The sequence below is a fragment of the Heloderma suspectum genome, chromosome 1 (assembly GCF_057233095.1).
Source record: "Heloderma suspectum isolate Gila_16-S chromosome 1, 16-S_ref, whole genome shotgun sequence".
Classification (NCBI taxonomy): Eukaryota; Metazoa; Chordata; class Lepidosauria; order Squamata; family Helodermatidae; genus Heloderma; species Heloderma suspectum.
This window is the reverse complement of record NC_139458.1, coordinates 62,596,864-62,620,653: the sequence shown is the minus strand read 5'-3', so window position 1 is coordinate 62,620,653 and position 23,790 is coordinate 62,596,864. Positions and strand designations below refer to the sequence as shown.

General features: G+C 41.0%; 1 protein-coding gene across 7 annotated transcripts in view; it reads left to right on the top strand.

Moving 5' to 3' along the window:
- Positions 1 to 21,928, top strand: part of DPH6 (diphthamine biosynthesis 6) — a 372,137-nt gene extending 350,209 nt beyond the window's left edge. For 3 of the 7 annotated variants that reach the window (XM_084844460.1, XM_084844425.1, XM_084844497.1), the window contains exon 16: positions 12,036 to 13,799. In XM_084844460.1, coding sequence (XP_084700586.1) covers positions 12,036 to 12,154 — 119 coding nt within the window. In that variant the 3' untranslated portion in view covers positions 12,155 to 13,799. Of the gene's footprint in view, positions 1 to 11,929; positions 11,956 to 12,035; positions 13,801 to 17,791; positions 17,880 to 20,756 lie in introns of those variants that run through there. The other 4 variants (XR_014789202.1, XR_014789200.1, XM_084844439.1 and 1 more) reach the window with 4 other exon arrangements.
- The last annotated feature ends 1,862 nt before the right edge of the window (positions 21,929 to 23,790 follow it).

Below are 23,790 nucleotides of genomic sequence, written 5' to 3'. Positions count from 1 at the left end.
ATAACTGTCCTATTCACTTGCAAAACAGTGGGACCTTTTGAATATCTCAGAGCACCTGTCTGTTATAAAGGCACTGTGTTCTCAATAACTGTACCCCAGTCCACATCTTTCTACTCTTCTCACTTGTGTTTTTTCTTCCAAAAACAGCATCATCAACTCATAATGTGTTATACTTAGCAAAATCTGAGAACTTGTGCTCTGTACTGCTCATTTTCAGGAAAACCTTAATGTGTTTTCGGTGGCTATGGAGAAATACTTGGCATGTCTGGGAACCTTAGCCAGTGTCATGCTCAGAGGAATTTGGTTCCATGGAACTAATGCTCATTCTGGAATCTTGGGTGTCCCTCTGAAAGGCTGCCATCTTTATGTATCCCTGAAGGATGGACATCAGGTTATTTCATATATATCAGAACCACCTACTCTCCTTCTCTCTTTCAAGAATTGTTTTGGCTTTTTTCCAAACAACCTGCAACATTGTTGCCTCTTTCTCGGTAACTTTCCTACCGTAATTGTTTACCATCCTCAGTTACCCCATGCCCAACTTCAGAGGCTAGAGAAATGCCATGTGTACACAGGACAACACTGCTTTCAAGTGATAATCAGTATAGCTCAGTGAAGAGGGGCCGTAGCTCAGTGGTAGAGCACATACTTTGCATTTAGCCACACTTTCTACATACAAAGTTCACCATTATCAACTCTCCGTAGCTGATGCTGTTTAATTTATTTAAAACTTGCACATGAAATGGAAAGAAGCATTTACCATCACATGTAGTTTGGCCCTTAGTAGCCCTATGCAACTCATTCTTTTCCATCTGTTCAATAGTTTATCTCATACAGAAGCATAAGACAATAATCTTAGCATTTATATAGTGTTTTCTTGCATGTTCAAACCACTTTTGCATTCATTAACTGGTAATCACCAAAAACACCCTGGAAATTAGACCAGTATTACCATCCACATATTGCAGATGGGATCAGGAGGCAGAAAGAGAAAGCTTGTCTAGGGCCACCCACTGAATTCATAACTGAACTGAATTTGAACCAGTGATTTCAGGACTCACCGTTCACACTCTTAGCTACCACACTATACTGATTTTCACACAACAGATATTATTACAAATGTTTTCACGGTAAAAGAGTTATAAACATGATGCTGCCAAATCTCAGAACAGCAAGGATCCACCAGTCACACATGTATAGTGTTGCTCTGTCTTGTTCCATTCCCTGGAGAAAGTAAAAGATGTACAATAACGTCATTCTGTTTAGAGTTTATCCCAGCTTGTAGATGCCATATAAAATGATGACACACCGTGGGGACAAAAGACATGCTATACCTGCTATTCGTAAGGTGCCGATGTGAAAGAGGGCAGTTTTTTCCCACCACTATCTTAAGGTCACAACAAACAATATTCCATTTCTTGTAAGTACATCTTGGTCACCAGTTTTATCTTCATCCAGGTACTTCTAGATTTGAAACTACTTGGCAGAGAGTATGGTGATACCCAACAAATGTTAAATTTATTATTTAAAAAAATCATACCGGGATGTCAGATCACTTAACAGACACTGTTACAGCAGAGTCCATGTGTATCTACTAAAGGACATATTTGCTTCAGTATGTCTCATGACAGCTTCTTCTGAAAAAAATATATTTAAGTGAATTTAACACTTGTGATAGGTGCCAGATTGACGGCCTTGGAGAAAAGTCCTTGATTTACAGACGGCACTGGCAGAGCATAACAAACACTGCCCTAGCAAAGTTCCCAGCTCTCACCTGAAAGCTTTACTTGCCACCTCTCAGATTTTACAGATCTGTGCCAGGTGATCTCAATACCAACCAGTGCTTTGGGACTGTGTGTAAGCCGTTGTAAATCAGTCACAGGAAAGAAACAGCAAAGGATTGCATCTCCTCCAAATTGTATCCTCAAGGCGATACAATTAATGTGAGTATATGCAGGTTCATTGGAGAAAAATCTGCATTGCAGCATGGCACAACTAATCCAGGCATGGACCAACACGATGAGCTATTAGTGACAATGTCTGCAGCCCAGGTCAGTGTTGTATATAATAAAACAAATATGGAAATACCAGGAGTTCAGGTTTTCATCTGGCTAAAAACATGGCTCTGGCTCCCTTATATCAATCTGCTAATATTTCTCAACTTGTAACTCACCACAGCATTGCTGCAAAACACAACACTGATACAGCTTACATGCCAGCAACTATATATCTTCAAAAGCAGGGGTGAACAACCTACTGCCCTAGGATTGTGTGTGACCCTCAGCCTAATTTCATGTGGCCCTCAGCCTACTTTCAGTCCCTCTGCAAGCCATCAGTTCAGGTATCTGGCAAGAGCACCATTTGTCCATCCTCCAGAAGCCTGGAGAAAGAGAACGGGAGTGGCAGAAAGAGAGAAAAAGGGGATGGGCCCACCCACCACTGGCATGCGGCCCCCAACAGATGATATCTGTGGGAATGTGGCTGTCGATAGAAAAAATGTTCCCACCCCTGCTCTAAAGAGAGTCTGAAATATCTCTCAGGGGCCACATGGAACTAGTACATAGGGGAAATTGCTTTAATAATTTGATGAATGATGTGTGGGTTGTTTACTTGTGCTATTTTCTTAGCAATCATAAAGAATGGTATTTAATGTATAGTACTCACAAACCCTCCACTGAAGTAAATGGAGCCTGTGCCACTAAATGTAATTGAATAGTCACAAAAAGTTCTCCTCCATTCTTTGTACAAAATCTTTGAGGACTTCATTTTTTTATAAGGGATGTCGCAAGATTCAAGCCTTGAATCTGGATTCTTCTCCCCCACACACCCACTCAAGAAAATCTCCTAAATTCCTCACTCAACAAGCCATCTGTTAATAAGACTTCATCAAATATCTTTGGTTTTACTGAGCATGCACAGACTAATCCAAAATAGCTGCACATATGGCTTCCGTCCTGGTTGTGAGCTGATCATGTCTTCTCTCACAGTGGTAGTGCCCAGGTTGCAGAATACTCTCCCCAGGCACTTTTGGCAGGCTCCATTGCTATTGTCTTTCAGACACTGGCCACAAACTTTTCTGTTCACTCAGCCTTTTAATGACATTTCAATTTGATTAATTGCTTCTGGTTTATTTTGTTATTTTTCATTGTTTTATTCTGTTTTAAATAGTATTATAGCTGCCTTGAAGACCTGTGTTCACTCAAAATGCAAGAGATAATTATTTTAAATAAAATATACACCATCTTGGATTTGTATTAACAGATTCATTGGGGATACTGAGCATGCTCTGTCAAGTTCAAGACAATTGCCCCTATATCTCAAGTGGGCTGGGTGCATACTATTATGCTTCATTAAGTATATGACCAATATGCTGCACATTTGAGGGAAGATGCAAACCAGTGGCTCACATCTGTGCCACACCATGTATAAGGGCATTGCCTCCAGGATAGTATGTGAATCAGCTCTTTGTCACAACAAACATAACCATACAGCAGGCTGTACAGAAGGATATGAAGAGGGAAGCAGGGCCATTCCACCAGTCCGGCGAAAATACTTTTTTCCTTGTGTGCTTTGTCTTTTTAGATTGTAAGCCTGTGAGCAGGGACCATCTTGATTTACTGATCATTTGTAAGCTGCTCCAGGCTGAGGAGCGGGATAAAATAGTTTAAATAAATAAATAACTGGAAGCTCATTAATATTGGAGCAGATATAATGTACCTATGATCTGTTTCATAGGAATAATTTTAATACCTGAGGGTGCGCCCCTCCCAGCAGGAACTCCCATACACTATGGGTGCCTCCTCTGAGGGAGGTTTGGAGGGTGGCAACAGGAGAGAAGGCCTTCTCCGTTGTGGCCCCCCAATTATGGAATTATCTCCCTGACAAGGCCTGCCTGGCGCCAACATTGTTATCTTTTCGGTGGTGCCAGGATAAAACTGTCCTCTTCTCTCATGCATTTGGCAACATATAATAAGTTTTAGGTCCTGGATCATCTTTGACTGATTGTTTAACAAATTGTTTTTAGATAATATGTTGTCTGTGTGTGTGTGTGCTATCTGTTTATGTGGTTTTATGTAAATGCTTTTTTGTGCTTTGTATAATGTGTTCTAATGGTTTTTAATTTTTGTGAGCCGCCCAGAGAGCTTTGGCTATGGGAGGGTATAGAAATATAATAAATAAGACTTTGGGATAATTTACTGAGCAGGAACACCGAACAATTAAGAATCATGAGAATCACAAGAATCATGAGGCAGTGATCTTCTGTGTCATCTACATCCTGGATGGGAGAGGTTGATTTGTCTGTTTGAAAATATAGAGCTGTCTAAATGACATGCACTGTACTCTGAATGTTTCTGATCCCAAGTGAATGTGGTATGATTTGGATATCCTTAGAAAGAGGTGGCAGGATTTGTTTCTTTGATTTGGTTTAGTCACAGTCAAATCTTCATGGAAAGAGAAAAGGGGCTGATGTGCTCCCACCTCTTTTGACTTGAATTACAGGGTTTAGTGAGCACAAATCCTATAGAGTCCACAAAGCTCTAATTAACACCCACAGTGAAAAATCTTTTGTTAAACTGGTCATTAAGCAAACTTTACTGTGGGGGGAAAAACGAAGTGAGCTTGGTGGCCTGATAAAAGGATGTGCTGCCACTGCTGACAGGCCCATAATTGAACCTTCTCTAAAAATAACATATATGCTTTACCATTTTTTTTCCAGGCAGGCCCTAAAAATGTATTAGTAACAATCTACTTAACTTTACTTTAAAAGAAAGTCAAGAAATTTTCATTTCCTCAACAAGTGACTCAGCTCTCAGAAAGCGCAATTCCTATATATGTTAGTATTCTTCCTATTCATTACAGTGCCCTTTGCCTCTAGATCGGGGTGAGCAGCTTGTAGCCCTCCAGATGTTTTGGCCTAGAGCTGCCACCATGCCTCGCCATTGGCTGTGCTGGCTATGAATGACGGGATTTGCAAGCCAAAACATCTGGAGGGCCGCAAGTTGCACCCTCTAGATCTTCTGGGCCCTGAGTTTCTGCCTTCTCCCATATGAACTTGCCTGTCAGTTAAGATCAGCTTCTGAGACCTTTCTCAGGGCATCCCTCCCCTCTGAGATTAGGCAAGGGGCAACTAGAGAGGGCCTTTTTCTGTGGTGGTTTCCCAGTGGAATTCCCTCACAGAGAGATTTGCCTGGTGCCAACATTGCTATATTTGAGATGCCAGGTGTTCACGTGAGCTTTTAACTGTGAAGTGGCTGTGTTCTTTTATTACCTATGCTGCTGTTTTATTTCTATTTATTGTTGCTGTCATTGTTTTAACTGGAGCTTATTAGCTGCCCAGGAGGCTGTTTACAGAGGAAAAGCAAGATGGTGGTACTAGTGAGTACCTTGGTGGGGTGGGGTGGGGTGGGGGGACATGCTCCAAGCTGGCATTGGTTTCTCAGCCCTTTGTTGTAGAACAGAAGTTCTGAAACTTCTGCACAGACCACTGGTGATCCGCAAACTGTGTTCAGGTGGGCTGTGGAAAGGTTGAAGAACAGCTGAGAACATCTGTACTTGGCTTTGCACTTGATTTATTTTTTCTGAATATGGAGATCAAGGCTGAGGCCCCATGATTTTCATAGTATGGCACTGGTGCAGCTACTGTTTTTGTCCCCCACATTTACCAGTTAAAGGGGCCTTTCTCGGCAGCCATATATCTGCTGCCTTATATCTGCAGTAGTAGCATAGTTCAAGCTGGTTGGCTTCACTCTCTTGAGCCACCGTTTCCGCGACTTCCTGAGTAGTGCAGCTGTTGTCTGAAAGCAGCCTGTGACTACTGTCACAGTTGCCCCATTCCTTAATTTATTCATTTATATCCCACCTTCTACTTAAATCCAATCCGTCCAAGGTGGTTTATAAGTAAAATCAAAATACAATAATAAAATCACACTGACTAAACAGAAACATAACTCGTTAGGATTCTTCCTACAGTCCAATTGGGGCAGACTCGGATGTCTTTTTTCACCTGTCTTCCTTGTTCACAAATTTATAGTAAACCAGTGATGAATTTTAGACTTAAGCTTGGATCCTAACTTTCCTTCCGTGAACAGAAGAGTTTACATTTACAGAGCTGGGCCTTAATGGCTCCTTCCTTCTGCCCCCTGCAGTCCCCTGAAAATCTGCTCCTGGTGATTAGGGGACCCCTTGGGAATGGTGTAAGATATGGAGTGGGGGACTGCAGATGGAGGAGGGAGTTGATGGAAATTAACCCCCTCGTGTGAATGGAGGAGCAGTTTATGATTGAAGCTTTAGGTTTGAGCTTCTTTTAAGCTGCCATCCTGTATACACTTAAACCTGGGAATAAGTTCTATTGCACTCCCTGGGCCTTACTTTTGAGTAGACATACATAGGATTGCACTGTTTAGACCTGAAATAATTAATTTACATGTAAGCCTGTTGGCTTCCTTAGGCTTAAATAATTCACCTAAGAACAAACTTTAAAAAAAACACAGTTTTGTTTTGATTTTTAAATCAGCTTCATGAGCCTGAGATACAGCTGCAAAACAGTTAATTTCCCAGAATATATACTTTCCTTCCTGCTACTGTTACGAACCACAAAGTCAGTGAGGCTTTTTTAAAGGCCTCCAGCTTCCTCAAGTTTCACGTTTTCATTGCATAGCTGATCATTTAGGGAACAGGCTTGTTCCAGACAGCTTTAATTAAACTGTGCTGCAAAACCAGATATAGATCAATGGAAATGATCCATAACAAGAGGCTAATCATGTATTTAGCAGTGTTCAGTCCAGTTCAATCACCTTCTCCTGTTTCTGTGGCTTTACATTCATGTGGCAAAGGCTGAGTGTGTGCATGTATTTTTTTTCTTAATCCATCCCATTAGTGGCCATATGCCTGGGCTTCAAGGGAGACAAGACCTGTCTGCAATCTGCCAGGGATTTAGAGACATCAATAATTTGTGAACAGTCATGTTGGTACTGGTCGAAGGGTTAAGTGCTCGGCACGCCAGGGCCACCTCTTTTGGGACTGGAACTCTTAGTTGACTGTTAGGAACCTGATCCCCTGTGAAGCTTCCCTTCAAAGCACATGCTGCATGTCAAATCCATACAGCTGAAGCAATGGAGCTTTATTAGCTCTGGGATTTAAAGACCTGCACTAAGTGATATAACAGTATATTTGGTTTAAATGCAGAGACAAATAGTAGAGAAACGAGCATAGTGAAGACACTGAAAGAAAAAGGTGGTACACTGGAATTGTGGTACTCTGATAATTGTGCTCTTTCTTTCTGCAATACTTTTTTCCTCCCTCAGCTAAGAGGATATTTTTGAGAGTACTCCTCATGGTTCTCTAATATAGCTGGCAAACGGTAGGAGTCTTGTTCCTAAGCTATAGATTATGTATCTAAAACTTGCATTAAAACAGCTGTTTATGTTGACAGAGACACTGTGAAATATTAATGGAACCATGAGCATGAAAGCATATTGACACTGAATTAACATGTATAAAAAGCAGCAGTATGAAATTAAATGTGTATATCTTTTTTTCCTTTCCAGTGTCTAACACTAAGTGGCTACTTTGTGATTAATGTGCCCCATCAAATATACATTTTAAATTCCAAAACTTAACATTTTTATTCCATCTCCACCCTTTCTAGCTAGCCTCATATGTGCACTATATAAGTCTCAGATTTCGAAGTCTTAATTCTCTTTGCCAGATACTCTGTCGGGATTTTTTGATATGGTTTTGATAGTATACATTTCATTGTATGCTAGAAATTAAATTTAGTAGAAACCTTCTCAAATATATTTGAGGACAAAAAAATAGCAGTCCTGTAGAAAATGTGATGTAAATAGTCTATGTGAGTAGGTGGCTGAGGTCCCAATCCAGTGACAGTTAGTCATGCCTAATGAAAACCTACTGAAAGCAATGGAAATATAAGGTACAGTGAAAGGCTTATGTACCAGTGATTTCACTGGGACTATGCCAAGGCTTTTACTTGATTGTGCCCTTTATGCCTCTCATCCACTTAACAAGTGTATGAAAGTGTAGATGCATGTACATTACTTATTGCAACTTATTGTCACAATAGTGCTTAGCTGATGCTGAACCAGTACAATTGCTACAATACATAAACTGAGTTTCTTTGAACATGGAACATGAAGTCCTTTTGACCTCTGAGGCAACTATCGATCTTGGATTCAGCTCTGTCAATATTCACCTCTAACATCAACAATTTCCATCTGTTAACCCCTTCCTAGGGTTGAAGTATGTGTATGAGAAGTCCTTGGACAGTGATCCGACTGCTTTATTCTTTGTAAAGATGTTAAGTAAAAATAATCAGGGTGGAGACTCTGAATGATATGAGTTGTTCACAGCTCTGCAGTCAGTGGGAAAGGATAACACTTTCTGCCTACATAGCCAAGAATCTTAATAGTATGAAACATTGCATTACTGCAATTGCAGAACTGCAGAATCTGACGATAGGAAGCCAGTTAAAAGCCAAAGCAGGTGGTCTTTCCTCCCCAACATCTTTCAGATCCACTCTCTACTGCACAAAAATATTAAAACATTTCTGGCTATAAAGTGCTACATGGTTTAGTAAGCACCACATTCATTAAAAATTTAGCATCTCTTTAAAAAAAAGTGTTCCTTTCAATTACTTTTCTATTGTTTGGATACACTTCCTTAGGTTATTTGCACTTTATTTGAATTATCTGGATTAATTAGAAAAATAGATTAGACATTGGAGGGGGCACATATTTGCCCTCAAATAACTGCTGAGTACTTAAAAAAAAGAAAGAAAAATATAACATGTATTTCACTATTCAGAAAATGAAATATTAAGAAATATCACCTTTCTTCACATTTAAGAAATGTTCAGATTCAGGGTGTAATCCAGTACTCACTAACCTAGTAGTAAGTCCCATTGAATCCAGTGGGGCATACTTCTGAGTAGATATATCTAGGATTGCACTGTAATAAATGTAGCAGGAAAATGTTCGGAGCCAACAATAAACCAATAAATAACAACAAAATAAAAACAGCAAACAACTAAAAAAAAACCCTTTAAGTTAACTAACAAATAGGTGAGAATAATTTCACACACAGTAAGAGGTATATCTACTTGTTGTTGTTGTTGTTGTTCAGTCGTTAAGTCGTGTCCAACTCTTCGTGACCCCATGGACCATAGCACGCCAGGCCTTCCTGTCCTGCGCTCTCTCCCGGAGTGTGCTCAAGTTCATATTCATTGCATCGGTGATGCTATCTAGCCATCTCATCCTCTGTCCCCTTCTCCTTTTGCCTTCAATCTTTCCCAGCATCACAGTCTTTTCCAGTGACTTTTCGCATTAAGTGGCCAAAATATTTGAGCTTCAGCTTCAGTATCTGTCCTTCCAATGAGCAGTCAGGGTTGATTTCCTTTAGGATTGACTGATTTGACCTCCTTGCAGTCCAGGGCACTCGTAAGAGTCTTCTCCAGCACCACAGTTCGAAAGCATCAATTCTTCGGCGCTCAGCCTTCCTTATAGTCCAGCTCTTACAGCTATACATTGCTATTGGGAAAAACATAGCTTTGATTATACGAACCTTTGTCGGCAAGGTGATGTCTCTGCTCCTTACTATGCTGTCTAGGTGTGCCATAGCTTTCCTCCCAAGGAGCAAGCGTCTTTTAATTTCATGGCTACAGTCACCGTCTGCGGTGATCTTGGAGCCCAAGAAAATAAAATCTGTCACTGCTTCCATTTCTTCTCCTTCTATATGCCAGGAAATGATGGGGCCAGATGCCATGATCTTCGTTTTTTTAATGTTGAGTTTCAAACCAGCTTTTGCACTCTCCACTTTCACCCTCAACAAGAGGCTCTTGAGATCCTCTTTGCTTTCTGCCATTAGGGTGGTATCGTCTGCATATCTGAGGTTGTTGATAATTCTCCCGGCAATCTTAATTCCGACCTGTGATTCATCCAACCTGGCGTTTCTCATGATGTACTCTGCATATAAATTAAATAAGCAGGGCGACAATATACAGCCTTGTACTCCTTTCCCAATTTGGAACCAATCGGTTGTTCCATGTCCAGTTCTTACTGTTGCTTCTTGACCCTCATACAGGTTTCTCAGGAGACAGGTAAGGTGGTCGGGTACTCCCATCTCTTACCAAAGCCGGACTGCTTTGGTCTGCTACCAGAGTTTATGTGTCAATTCTCCTGTCTACTCTTTAAAAAAAAAAGATCACAAGGATAATTATTATAGATGAGGTTTGTTTACTTATACTTTAATTACATAAATAAATAAATAAATTGCATTCTGAACCAGATTCCATTTCCAAACTGTCTTTTTCCTATTGGTTATTTGATTATTAAAATGTATACTCCACCCTTCACACACATTATCAGGGTGGCTGATTACAACCATCAAGTCTAGAAGTTACCAAGTCATGTGTGACATTATCAAGTTCCAATTGGCAAAACTGAGAAAAGTCTCTCCTGGCTAAGCTGCAATCTGAACATCTACATAAGAACATAACTTAAATTATGTTCTTCTTCACTGGTGTTCTGCCAGTGCTTGAAGACCTTCATCTTTTAGCAAGCTTTTATCTTTGCTGCTGTTTAAGTTAAGTATTATTTATTGACTGGCTTTCCTAAGTCTTTTTTTCTTCTTATGCTGTTTGTAGTTATTTTTGTATTTATTTTATTATTTTAGTTAGTGGAAGATTACTGTTATTTTAATTTGGATTATTTGTTGGATTCACTTAGCCATTTTGAGCACCTTCGTAAGAAGAGGAAAGTGGGATAATGTTTTTAAATATAATGGGTTGTATCCAGTGTTAGCCCTACTTAGAGTAGACACATTGAAATGAATAGGTCTTAAGTTAGTCATTACTAACTTAATTTCAGTGGGTCTACCCTAAGTAGACTGAACATTGTATACAATGTAAGAAGAACCCTGCTAGATCAGACTTGAGGCTTATCTCATCCAGAATCCTGTTTCCCATAGTGGCCAACCAGATTCCATGGGAAGCCTGCAAGAGAACATTATGGCAATAGTTCTCTTGTGCTGTTGTGTCAAAACAGCTGGTATTCAGAGGCATGCTACCAGTGTCCGCTCCAGGTTTTTGAGAGTCTTTGGGCAAGACACCCTTAATGGGCCCCCTCCCTTGGTGAGTCTACCTTCTCACCACCATTGTCACCAGCTGCTATTGCTCATCCTTCTCTGTCTAATCATTGGCTACTACTTGCTTATTTGACAGGCAGAGAGTCAGTGAGCAAGTATGCAGTGGCATCTACTGCTCCTCCTTCCCACCACCACTACTGTCTGGGCCAGAGCAAGAGGCAGGTGAACAAGCAGGTTGCAGTGGTGAAGAAGAGGGGCAACTCCAGCGGGCTTTTGTCAGTAGGCCCCACTGCTGGAGTGTGGACACTGGGGTGTGGTACCCTTTATACTAGTCCTGCATGCTGCATATAGTCATCACCATTCATAGAAATTTCATAGAAATTTCATAGACATGTAGGAACAGTGCTGGATCCAGAAGGAGTCCCAAGCTGCAGATCTGATTCTTGAAAGAGTGTGACCCATCCAGAACTAGCAAGACCCCTAGACTCTGGAACCGGGCCTCTCACCATAAATATCTCTGTTATCTGGATTTATCCAGTCTATTAGTGAGCTAAGCATTCATTAAGAGACCGGGAGCTTTATTCACTTGCTTTCTAAATCTATGCATGCTTAGTCAGAAAGACATCCCACTGAATTCAGATGGGCTATAATCCCTGGTACGTATGTATAGGATTGAAGCTTTCGACTAAAATTGCTTCAGAAATGTGTGAAATAGGTAATACAATTTAAAATGAAGCATGCCAGACTCAGTATTTTTAACAGTATATTCTTATTCTGTATATTTGTAATCTCCAATCTCTGTATTTTAAATCAGGTTCTTTTCTTTTAGATACATATACTTCTTTACAACATGAGGTTAGTTTGTTTAATATCTTAAATGTCAAAAGCTTAAATGACTGGAAAGATATCAATGGATCTCTTTGTTTATATTATAGGACTCCAAGGACATCTTGAGGAGCAAATGGGCAAGAAAGCACCAGCTTTAGTTATGGTGCCTGCAGTAGATTTACCTGGCAAGAAAATTATTCATATAGCATGTTGGCTCAGCCAGTAGCTAAGCATACATCATTCGTGCATGCATTCCACTAAGAGCAAGAAGATATCATATGGATTTACTGAAGGTAATTACATGGCTGTGCATTATCCAATATTAATAAGCAGACCTATACCTGGAACTTTTGGCAAACATTGCTGTTTTCCCAACTTTTCCCCATGGGAGTTTTGGAATGTAATCTGGAGTTTGACATGGAATTTAGAAGTGATGCCCATAACTCAAGAATCTCTCCGCCTCGTACTTTTTCATACCGAACTCAGATCATGGTTCATTGTTTAATGTAGCCTTCACAGATAACTGTCATCTAGGCTAACTTGGAGAATTACTTATTTAGTTTTGTACTTCCTTTAGTAACTTCAGCATGTTGCCCTTAATTTAACTCATCCAAGAGAATGAGTCACCGCCCATTTATACTGATACAGTTCCATTAACCTTAATGTACTGTACTATTATAAATATAAGAATTGGCCCCATATTGCCAAAGATCCAGAGCCCTAAGCACACATCAGGATCCATCATTAGTTGCGAGAGGGAAAGAACTGCAAAAGGTCAAGGGGCTCATTCATGTCCCATAGCTGACAGCAGGAAAACCTAATGGAGTACTCAGATTGGATCCACTGCCAATGACGTGTTAAAAGTGAAGGTTCTACAGCAGGAGTGGGCAATATGTGGCTGCATGCAATCCCCACCACTACCCCACTGCTTTTCCAAAAATGCTGAATTTTTTTCAGAAAACAGTGCACTTCTAGCACTGTAGCACTAAAAGAGCCAAGTTTAGTTTGTCCTGAAGCTACATTTGACCCACTAAAAGGGTCAAATGTAGCTTGAGAACAAGCTAAATCTTTAGCACTATGGAGGGGTTTGCTGCTGAAATGCAAACCACCAATTCGTTTTCAGGGTGCCTACTCATGTAAAAATGGCCCCTAGACCTCCCTGAGTTGCCCACCTGATCTAGAGAATGCCTATTAGCATGCTTATTTTCCAAACCAAAATCCATTGGAGTTATCTTGTATGAGCTCCATATATGTCACTGCTCACAGACCACTTTCCTAGGTCTAAACAGACATTTGGGGTTTGGGTGAGTGGGAGAGAAGCATCTGCACAGAGCCCTCTCCAGCATGACAGATGAGGTGGAGGAGCTTCAAAAGGCAGCAGTGGCAGCTTCAAGGCTGCTTTGCATGTTGGCAGTTCTCTGGATTGGGATTTCCAATTGGAGGATCTTTATGCAGGGAATTTTCTTCCTCTGTTGCACCCTTTTCATGTGTAGTGATGGCAGTGCACTCACAGATACTAGATTTTGGCCACAGAGGTTTAGTACCATTCCTTCAAATATGAATCCACTTCCCTAAAATTTGAACAATTTTTGACCACGATGTAAATAGAGTTGAACTTTGTATATTTCTAGAATGTGGAAGCAGGTATAATAATAGTGACTGCAAATTACAGTGTCCTTAGTAATTTCACGGATTGCATGCAAAGAATGCTGCTGAACTAGCATCCATACTTTACTCATGTAATATTAAATGTATTCTGACATAATTGTTCTGTGGTTCAGGCTGCCATTATCGTACTGCACCTGTGGTGATTGTATTGGGATTTATTCTGTGTATTTTTTTTTAATTAAAGTATCTTTTTGTAAAACTTCATCTTTGTCTGACTGAAGTCATGCTTTATACATAATTGGATTAAGCTACTGGGTGTGCGTCACTAAACTTGTGTTTTGTTCTACAAGCAACCCTTTCCTCACTCTTATTCTGGTAGTGTTGGGGATTGGGTGACCTCTCTACACCTTCTGAACCCAGAAATTCTGTGAGTGTATTATACTTGCAGGCTTAATTCCTAGTTACCTGCAACATGGCTGCTGCCAAAACCTACTTTGTCGTGACAAAGGCTCCACACTGCTGCTGGCAACGTATGACGTGTTTACATCTGATGTTAAAGGACTGGAGCCACATGGTACACACCAATGTATGGGCTGCTGATTATGGCATGGGGACATTCCATCTGATGGAGCAAAGCAATGACTTGCTCCACATAATGCTAACCTGTGGTTTATTTAACCTATGGGTTGCTGAATTCTGACTTGTCATGATGTGCAAACCCAGCCATGCTAACAAACCAGGATTTGTTAACCACGAACAACCCAGAAAGAGAACCCATGGTTTTTTGCTGAGTTGTCAACTCTTCATTTTTTAAACCAAGGGTTGTTACGTGCGAACAGAAAACCATGAGATGTTCATGGGTTGTTTTGCCAGGCTATAGAGGCGGCGGGCAAGAGTGATTAAAACAACAACAGCCACTCTACATGCCAGTACTCCAGTGCCACAAAGGCATTTGGAGGATGCCTTTTTAGGATCCCTAAAAGGAGGGAGCAGATGCATGAAGGAGGAGGGAAACAACCCAGGGATTGATAAAACAAACCATGGTCATTCAATTGTTTGCCAGACAAACCCTGGGTAGAGCAACAAACCATGGGTTACATAAACCATGGTTTAGCATTATATGTGAACCATGTCAATACAGTCAGGGCCAGAAATATTGGATCAAGGATAACTGTTTTGGCAGTTGGCCTCTGTACACCACCACGTTGAAGTTGGAAGGAAACACACCCAGATGGGAGCGAAGTCAGGACTTTCAGCTATGGCTGACAAGCAACTGCATGCCTGTTTCCTGGGTACCCCATGACCAATCAAGCAAGTAAAAGGCCTGGAGGTGGTTCTGAGTGTTACATTTGCATTTAGTAGCTGTTCCCTGGAACTCCCAACATGAGGTCCAAAGAGGTGTCCATGCAAGTGAAGGAGGCCATCATTAGGCTGAGGAAACAAAATAAACCCATCAATGAGACAGCAAAAACATTGGGAGTGGCCAACACAACACTTTGGAACATCCTGAAAAAGAAGGAATTAACTGGCAAGCTCAGCAACAGCGAAAGGCCTGGAAGACCACAGAAGACAACTAAAGTGGATGACTGAAGAATTCTGCTCATGGTGAAGAGGAACCCTTTCACAACATCTAGCCAGATCAAGAATGCTCTTGCGGAGGTACGCATGTCATTGTCAACATCTACAGTCAAGAGACGGCTTTATGAATGTAAATACAGAGGCTTCACAACAAGGTGCAAACCACTGGTAACACTCAGGAATAGACAGGCCAGATTAGCCTTTGCCAGCAAACACCTAAAAAAGGCTGCCCAGTTCTGGAATAAGATTCTTTGGACTTATGAAACCAAGATTAACTTGTACCAGAACGATAGGAAGAGAAAAGTATGGAGAAGGAAAGGAACAGCTCATGATCCAAAGCATACCACATCATCTGTCAAACATGGTGGAGGCAGTGTTATGGCATGGGCATGTATGGCTACCAATGGAACCAGGTCACTGGTGTTTATTGATGACCTGACTGCTGATAAAAGCAGCAGGGTGAATTCCGAAGTGTATAGGGCTATACTTTCTGCTCAGATTCAGCCGAATGCTGCCAAACTGATAGGACGCCACTTCATATTGCAGATGGATAATGACCCAAAACATACAGCAAAAGCTACCCAAGAGTTTCTCAAGGCAAAGAAGTGGGATGTTCTTCAATGGCCAAGTCAGTCACCTGATCTCAACCCAACAGAGCATGCTTTTCACTTACTGAAGACAAGACTGAAGGCAGAAAGACCCACAAACAAGCAGCAGCTGAAGGCAGTTGCAGTAAAGGCCTGGCAAAGCATCTCGAGGGAGGAAACTCAGCATTCGGTCATGTCCATGGGTTCTAGACTTCAGGCAGTCATTGACTGCAAAGGATTTTCATCCAGGTATTAAAGGCAATCCTTTGAAATGATGTTGGTTTGTTCCATTACTTATGAGCCACCAACGATGTGTATGTGTGTGTATGCTACTGGCTGTCCTTCCTGAATGGTTAGTGCCCCACTTTCAACCCCCTTGAATTACAGCTGAAAGTCCTGACTTTGCTCCCATTTGGTGTGTTTCCTTTCAACTTCAGTGTGGTGGTGTACAGAGGCCAACTGCCAAAGCAGTTATCCTTGTTCCAATATTTCTGGCCCTTATTGTATATTCTTGCATGAAGCAGTTTTCAGCATCAATCACAAAAAATTTTGAAGGAGGAAACGACAACTTAAAAATTGTCTCAGCATAGCCTGAGTGTTGCAAGCCTGTAAGTTAATATTTTTACTGAACAAAGTTGCAAATGACACTCTGCTATCATCTAATGAATTAACACATTATTAATTAGTATTTATTTGAATGTCTACAGCTTTTCATGCTTGGAAAAAAATATATATTCATGCCTGAACCCAAGTACGCAAGGCTACTTGGGTTATATGATATGGGTGACAGTTTGGGAGCTACCAACACCCTGTTGCGTTCCCTACCCCCATAATGACCCAGCTGATTCCCACTACCATATTTCCCTCTGTGCTCTACTGTTTCAGTGGCCACTCCCTGTACCCCACCACCTCTCTGTGCATTTTTACAACACATCTCTCCCACCAACAAGCAATAATTGTAGGTCTAATAACACTATGCATACCCAAGAAGGCAGATATAAAGGGAATCCCTTTCCTCCTCCCCTCTGCCCAACAAACTCACCCTTGTTCACCCCGAAGTGGCTCCCCAAAGAAGGAGTGCACCAGTGGTGAGCCCGCCCCCAGGCAGCCCACTGTAAACACCAACCACAGAAAGTAATGCAATCTTTTCCAAGCTGGCAGAATGTCTCTTGGGGACAGTGTAAGGCCAGAGGTCTGGTCTTGTGAAGAAGCAATTGTTCTCTGGCCCTAGAAATTATCTGTGGAGCAGTCGTAGGTAGAAGTCAGGAAGCAGAGTGGTAAAACTCAGTTATAGTCTACCTGGGCAGATGTCTCTTCTGTGTCTTTTTATAGCAAGAGGGGTGCTGATGGTGTCAGGCCCCCCAGCTGCCCAACTTTTATGCACCAGTCACAGAAGACCTTGATGCAAGACTTTGAAGTCTTCAATCTCATCCACCATCTGCTGTGTCTTCAGACCTTCACCAACTGTTAACCAGGCCTCTCCTCTTCCTGAAGGCCATTTTTGGAGCGTTCCTCTCTACATTTGCTCGCCTTCTGCCTTGCCCACTTCCAGCGTAGCTTAGCAGCTGCTGCTATGCTGCTGCTGTTGGCCTCAGCCTCTCCTGAAGACCTCTCTTCCCTGGTGACACTCTCACACAAATCTCTTCCAAACAAACTCCTCCAAGATGCTTCTCAATAGTTCCTTATATTTGCTCCAGTCAGTACCCTCCAGCCAATCAGCTTTGGTATGGCCAGCATTCCAACCCATCACCTCTGTTCAAACTCAGGACCAATAGGCATCTTTGGAATGTTTAACTATCCTCCAATCAGAAGGTACCAGTTTCAATCCTACTTTCCTATATATAAGACAGAAACCTGGCCTCATATTTTCCTCTCAGCGGTAACAGCAACTGCCACTCCTGCAGTATACCATATTCAATCTATCACTCCTCTCTCTCAAGACTCAAGTAAAAGGCATACATTTTCCCCTTCTAGTGTTAACCCCTTTGTCTTCAGTCATTGAAACAAAACAGAACAGTTAAATGTATTAAATGTTTACCTCACAAAAAGTCTTTTGTGAGGTAAGAGTTTAATTTTGTTTACCTTCACAGGCTGCTCCATTTCCATCTTGGGGAACTGTCTGTATATGAAGAATGAATGGGATAGCATTTGCTGGCATCAGGATCTCCAGAGTAAGTGAGAGGAGCTCACAGGGTAGTTCCTTCCTACACCAGCATGGCTTCTCTTGAAGCTAGGGCAATGCTGATATGGGAGAAGCTGCATTTTGAACCACTCCAACGTGGTCAGGTGTTGGTTTTCTGATGTGATCCTAGTGCTGCAAGGGGGAGCTATGCTGCAGCATCTCCCATGCCACTTGGCCAATATCCCTGTGTTGGATTGTGGCCCATGTGTGGGTATGAGTCCCATAGAACTTCCCATCACATTGGTGGGGCTTCAAGGTTGTAGCTTTTCAAGGATATAGTTGTTCCTTTTTACTTCAAATATCATTTTCATGCGTCTTTTAAAAAAGTATTTACATATAGTCATATAGCCCTTAGGGGCTGCCTATGAAGAGTGTTTGAAAACTGCAGTTGATTCAAAGAGCTGCTGCCAGACTGTTGACTGGGGCTGGCTACAGGGAGCATACGACTCGCTTGCTAAAACAGCTTCACTGGTTTCCCGTCTGTTTCCGGGCACAATTCAAAGTGCCGCCTTTGACCTATAAAGCCCTATACAGCTCCGGTCCAGGTTATCTGAAAGACTGTATCCTCCCTTATGAGCCTGCCCGTGTTTTCTGAGATCTTCTGGGGAGGCCCTTCTCTCAGTCCCATCACTGTCACTGGCACGTTTGGTGGGAACCCAGGAGAAGGCCTTCTCGGCGGCTGCCCCACAGCTGTGGAACACCCTTCCCAGGGAGGCTAGGAAGGCTCCCTCCTTGTTGTGTTTCTGGAGGCAGACTAAAACATTCTTGTTCCAGCAGGCCTTTGAGGCATAGTTGGAACCTGGGGGTAAACTGCTAAAATGCTGTTTTAAAATGCTGTTTTAATGTTTTAATATAATTTTAATTGTATTGTTGTTTAATTATATTTTAACTTCTGTATATTTTCATATGTTTTAATTGTGTATCTTTTAATTTTTGTAAGCCGCCTTGTGTCCCACTATTGGGGAAAAGGTGGGGAATAATTATAATAATGATAATAATAATAGCCCTCTCAAGACAGTTTACACAGCATAATTATATTTTTTTAAATCATATAAAAATTTTATAAAATACAAAATCAGTATAAACCCACAAAACAATACTATCAAAAACAAACAGTAAAACAAGCAGGGACATTTTAAATACAGTCATTTAAAAAACCTGAGCCAGTTTCAAATTAATCAGTAAAAGTGAATATAAACAGCCAGGCCTTTGAAACCTGCTTAAAACACACAAGGGGGCCCAACAAATTTCTTGTGACAGGGAGTTCCACAGCGATGGACACCCACAGAAAAGACTCTGTCTGTCTCTTGTGCTAACCAGTCTGATAGGCCTTGCCAGTGCACCAGAGAGGAGGGCCTTAGCTGTTTCTCGTAATGTCTAGGCAGGCACAAATGGGTGCAGCAGCTGGCCCTTGAAACAACATCCTCCCAAACTATTGAGGCCTTTAAAGGTAACAATCAGCACTTCGAATTAGGCCCGGAACTGCACCAGTGCAGCCAGTACAGAACTAGTCTTATGTACTCTGATTACCTGACCTCCTCGAGCAACTGTTAGCTGCGTTGTATACTAGCTGAAGCTTCAGAAATGTATTCAAAGGCAGCCCTGCATAGAGGGAATTACAGCAATTCAGTCTGTAACTACTAAAGCATGAGTAATTGCAGCAAGGTCTCCAGGTAGGGATGCAGCTGGCAAATCAGCAAAAGCTGATAAAAGGCACTCTTGACCACCAACACCACCTGTCGCTCCATTGATAGTGTCGAGTGCAGGAGACACCCCAAGCTGCACACAGGCAGGGCATGGATCCAAAGGTCAGGTGGTGTTTCTCAATCATCCAAGAACCTTGTCCAAATCATCTGGCTGCACAAGCTGAAATATATCTATCACAACATAACTAGATGGTGCCCTGGTTGCATCCAGTTCTGACAGTCAAAACGATGGCAATCAGGTTGGAACAAATACGAGTGATTTTGCCCACACAGTATAATGAAAATTGCTCACAGCAAGCTGTCAACCAATGTTAAAAGTGTCCATCAACCATCTATATCCATGCATTTGTATTATGTACACTCATAATGCAAGAAACTTGGATATAGCAAGAATGTTTTTGTTTTGTTTTGAAAGCTATATTCTATAGAGTTTTTTTACATGAGGCTGCTAATCCGCTGCATCTACTTTTGGCTTCGTCACAGAATTGAAATCCGACCACTACACGAAGAGCATTTCCCTTCCTGTTCTTCTGCCATATAATCTCTAGGTGGCACTGTGGTACAGCAGAATAATGCAAATACACCAGAGGAAATTGCGCTTCCTTTTGCCATCAGAAATAATGCCCCATTTTCCCTGCTCTAAAAAAACTCATGGAAAGTGCTGTTTACAAACAGAAGCGAAACTGGGGGGTCACGACATCGTCTAAAGAACCCATAAACAACTGTTAGTAGGGAATGATGAGCACACAAGTTCCTCATGTAGAAAAGCTGTGTATCATCTATTTGAGTTTAAACACTCTTCCAACAATGTTAAATGTACACTAATGGTTTTGTTTTGGTTCAAAAACCGGGTAGCCTACATGCTGGTACAAGAAAATAATACATGCATAATTCTGCTTTTATTTAGAAACTCACATATGTTGAAAGAATAAGAGGTAACTTATAGTTTCCTTTATAGAAAGCCTTCTGATAACACCGACTTTTTCTTTAAAACATTTCACACATGTTCTCTGTAGTATATCAGAAAAGTTTTCTGAGTTTTTAAATGGGAACAAGGCAATTTGTTCAATACTGATATACAAGTTCGGTGCTGCTTCTCATAGAGACTTAAGACTTATATGACAAAAGGAAATGTCTTAACACATTTTTATCTTTTCTGTACTGCAGCACTTTCATCATAACTACCTTGGCCTGCTGCAGAAGAGAAGTTTCACACAGTCCTTTTTTCCTCAGTCTCTTTGTATCCAGAGTATATGTTCTTACGTGGGAGAGAAATGAAGTAAAGAGGTTTAATATTGAAATTTATAAACACTAAAAAACAAAAGAACTGCGCAGGATTGACAGTGCAATAGATTTTACCTAGACAGCTTTTGATCTCGGGAGTATAAATACATGTGCCACAGTAAGACATTAGTTTTGAGGGCTTTTTTAAATAGATATGCAAACAAAGAAAAAAATTCAGTTTCTTTGATTTTTATTAAACCCTCAGGAAAATTTACAATTTATTCATGCTATGACACACAAGGAATGCTGGCAAATAGCAGTGCTGCAATGAGGAAGAGAGAACTTCCATCCCAAAGGGAAGCTTCGTTAACAGTATGCAACCTGGAAGTCTTTCTTTTTCGGTGTATCTAGAGATGGAAATTAGGCCACAATAATAGTAGTAATCACTGGAGAGAAATACATATAATAAGCAACAGACCTGAGTAAACCTCCTGCATCTTTGAAGTACATTCAGTGTGATTAAAGCTTCAGTCCTATATACCTGGCAGTAAATCCTATACACACTTACCTGGGAGTAAATCCCATTGAAGTCAACTAGACTGATTTCTGAGTAGACATGCATAACGTGCTGTAAATCTTTAATTGCAAAGGTTAAATAGAATGGCTAAACAAGACTGCAGGATGAAACGGAACAGGATATAACTTTGTGTTTTGCTCTTTCTGAAAGCTGTCGAGATGATAGCTTCAATGCTAGTGAGCCTTTACAGTACACATGGATAAGCTGCCATAAAGGCATCAGAGCCGATCTTCCTAGATAGGTTAAAAGATGACACTGTGGTATTTTAAGATGGGATTATTTGATTTTTTTCTCCTCCAGGTTTATAGGGAGGTGAATCAAAATCTGATTTGTTACACCAGGTATCACTGGTGCATCTTTCTTCCCAAGCTTTGGATGTCTTGCGGGTATTGGAAGCAGAATGTCTCCTGGGTATGAGAGAGGTGATCTGAAGCAAGCTATTCTCCTTCAAGGATGCTCTGTTCAATCTATTATCTCTCGTTGGTGGGCTGGAGTCTACTCTATCAAAATACAATGAGTGAATAAAACATTTTATCTCAAATAAATGCATGCACTGATTTAATACAGGTTTCTATTCTGAGATATTATAGTTCCCCAGATGAACACTGAAATTTCAAAATGTAGAAGGTTTTCAAGTGTCCCAAGTTAAATCATGGCCAGCTCTCTCAAACCGAGATTATGTCTATAAACCCCATTAAAGTGAAACTGTTCCTCATTTTCTGATGAGACTCTGGCACTTATTTTTAGGTAACCTGTTTTTACTATTATAACTACATCTGGCACTGGGAATTCATATTAAGAAGAGTTGACAATTTACTAATTTATGATGCCTTTCCTTGTATTTTTGTGTTTTTGGCAGGCTAGCCAGTGTTGATGTAATAGCAAAGCATTCAAACTACAGACTGAGATCTTGAAAGCTTTAAAAAAATCTTTCATGTGAACACTGAATATTTTTGACATATTTTAAAATTTAATTTACAAAAACAGACCAGATACCTGAGAAATGAACCCTTCTGTTACATGCAAATGCCCCCTTTTTCGATGACACATTCCTTTGAATGTTTGCCTGTGTGTGTGTTTTCCTGGTTTGGGGAAATTTTTTGGTTCATTCTTGTTTTTCAAGCCATATTTTTCTCCCTTTTTTGGTACCTGTTTCTTTGAACTGTGTACAAATGCTTATGGGCAATGCCCAGTTACAGAACTTGCATTTCTGTATCCTGTTCTGCAATATCCTCAGAACTTCAATAGGCTTATCTCTGTAGGACACTGGTTCTCTTTTTTCCATTTCTTTTCTAACACTTTTTTCCTTTTGCTTCTCTCCCTATAGTCTGCCTTTTAAGCAGTATTCCACTTCGTAATACAGGATTTCATAGGCTTCAGATAGATGTGTATGTTCAAAAAATGAATGTCAGTCATCCTGCTGTTTTTAGATATGTGATATGAAAAGACTGTACAGAAGGAACCATCTTTTATGCTAGATGTTGCAACTCTACCCTAAGAATGACTGAGATGTGCAGGAAGCTTCATATTTAAGGGTGACTTCAGATGTACACATTTTCACATGTTTTGGTTTATGATTCAATTTGATATCACTGATATCTGAAACAGGTATCATGAGCTACCTTGTGTTATAGTTGGGTTGGATCCAGGGTTGGAACTCTGCTTGCACTGGCGGAAGTGGGGAAGGGCCAGGAGATGATTTTCATTAATTCATCCTTTCCACTGTGCCCCCTAATCATCTCCAGCAGGTTGGGGGCCCCTCTGGAACAGCATAGGAGTTCTTTATTTGCAGACAGGCAACTCTGGAGCCAACCCACTGGGTTCCAACGTCATTGGAAAGCCAAGTGAACCTCCCTGCTCCATGAGCACTACTCCAGAGGAAGATCTGATGCTCGATGTGGGGCTGCATTTGTGTCATTCTCTCTTTTTTAATCATTTACTGGGTTTTGGACACACTACATAATGCAAAATTATGTGACCACAGGAGTTAGTATTATAGTAAGACTTAAATTGAATCTCTACCTTCCCTTATTCCTCTGAGTTTCTTCTCTGGGTCTGATTCACTTCTGTCCTATTCACACTTCAGGAATGGAACCACCACCACCCCTGCAAGCCTGCTGGCTGAGTAAAGCCACTCTTGAATGGTTTACAGGTAATTCATTTCAGTTCCTTTCATTTAACACAGTCCCAAGGAATACATGGAAATGTTTACCTTCCAGCCCAAATATACCGATTGTAATAAGTGGAAGTAATGATGGACAACTCAGATGAGTTGTTGGAGTGTTTCCTGCCTTTGAAAAGATGTTTTAATAACATTGATGGTCTTGCAAAGGTTAAAGGTACTGTGTAAATTAGATCATTGATAGCAGCCTGGAAATTTCTACAAGGTGGTCTGTGACA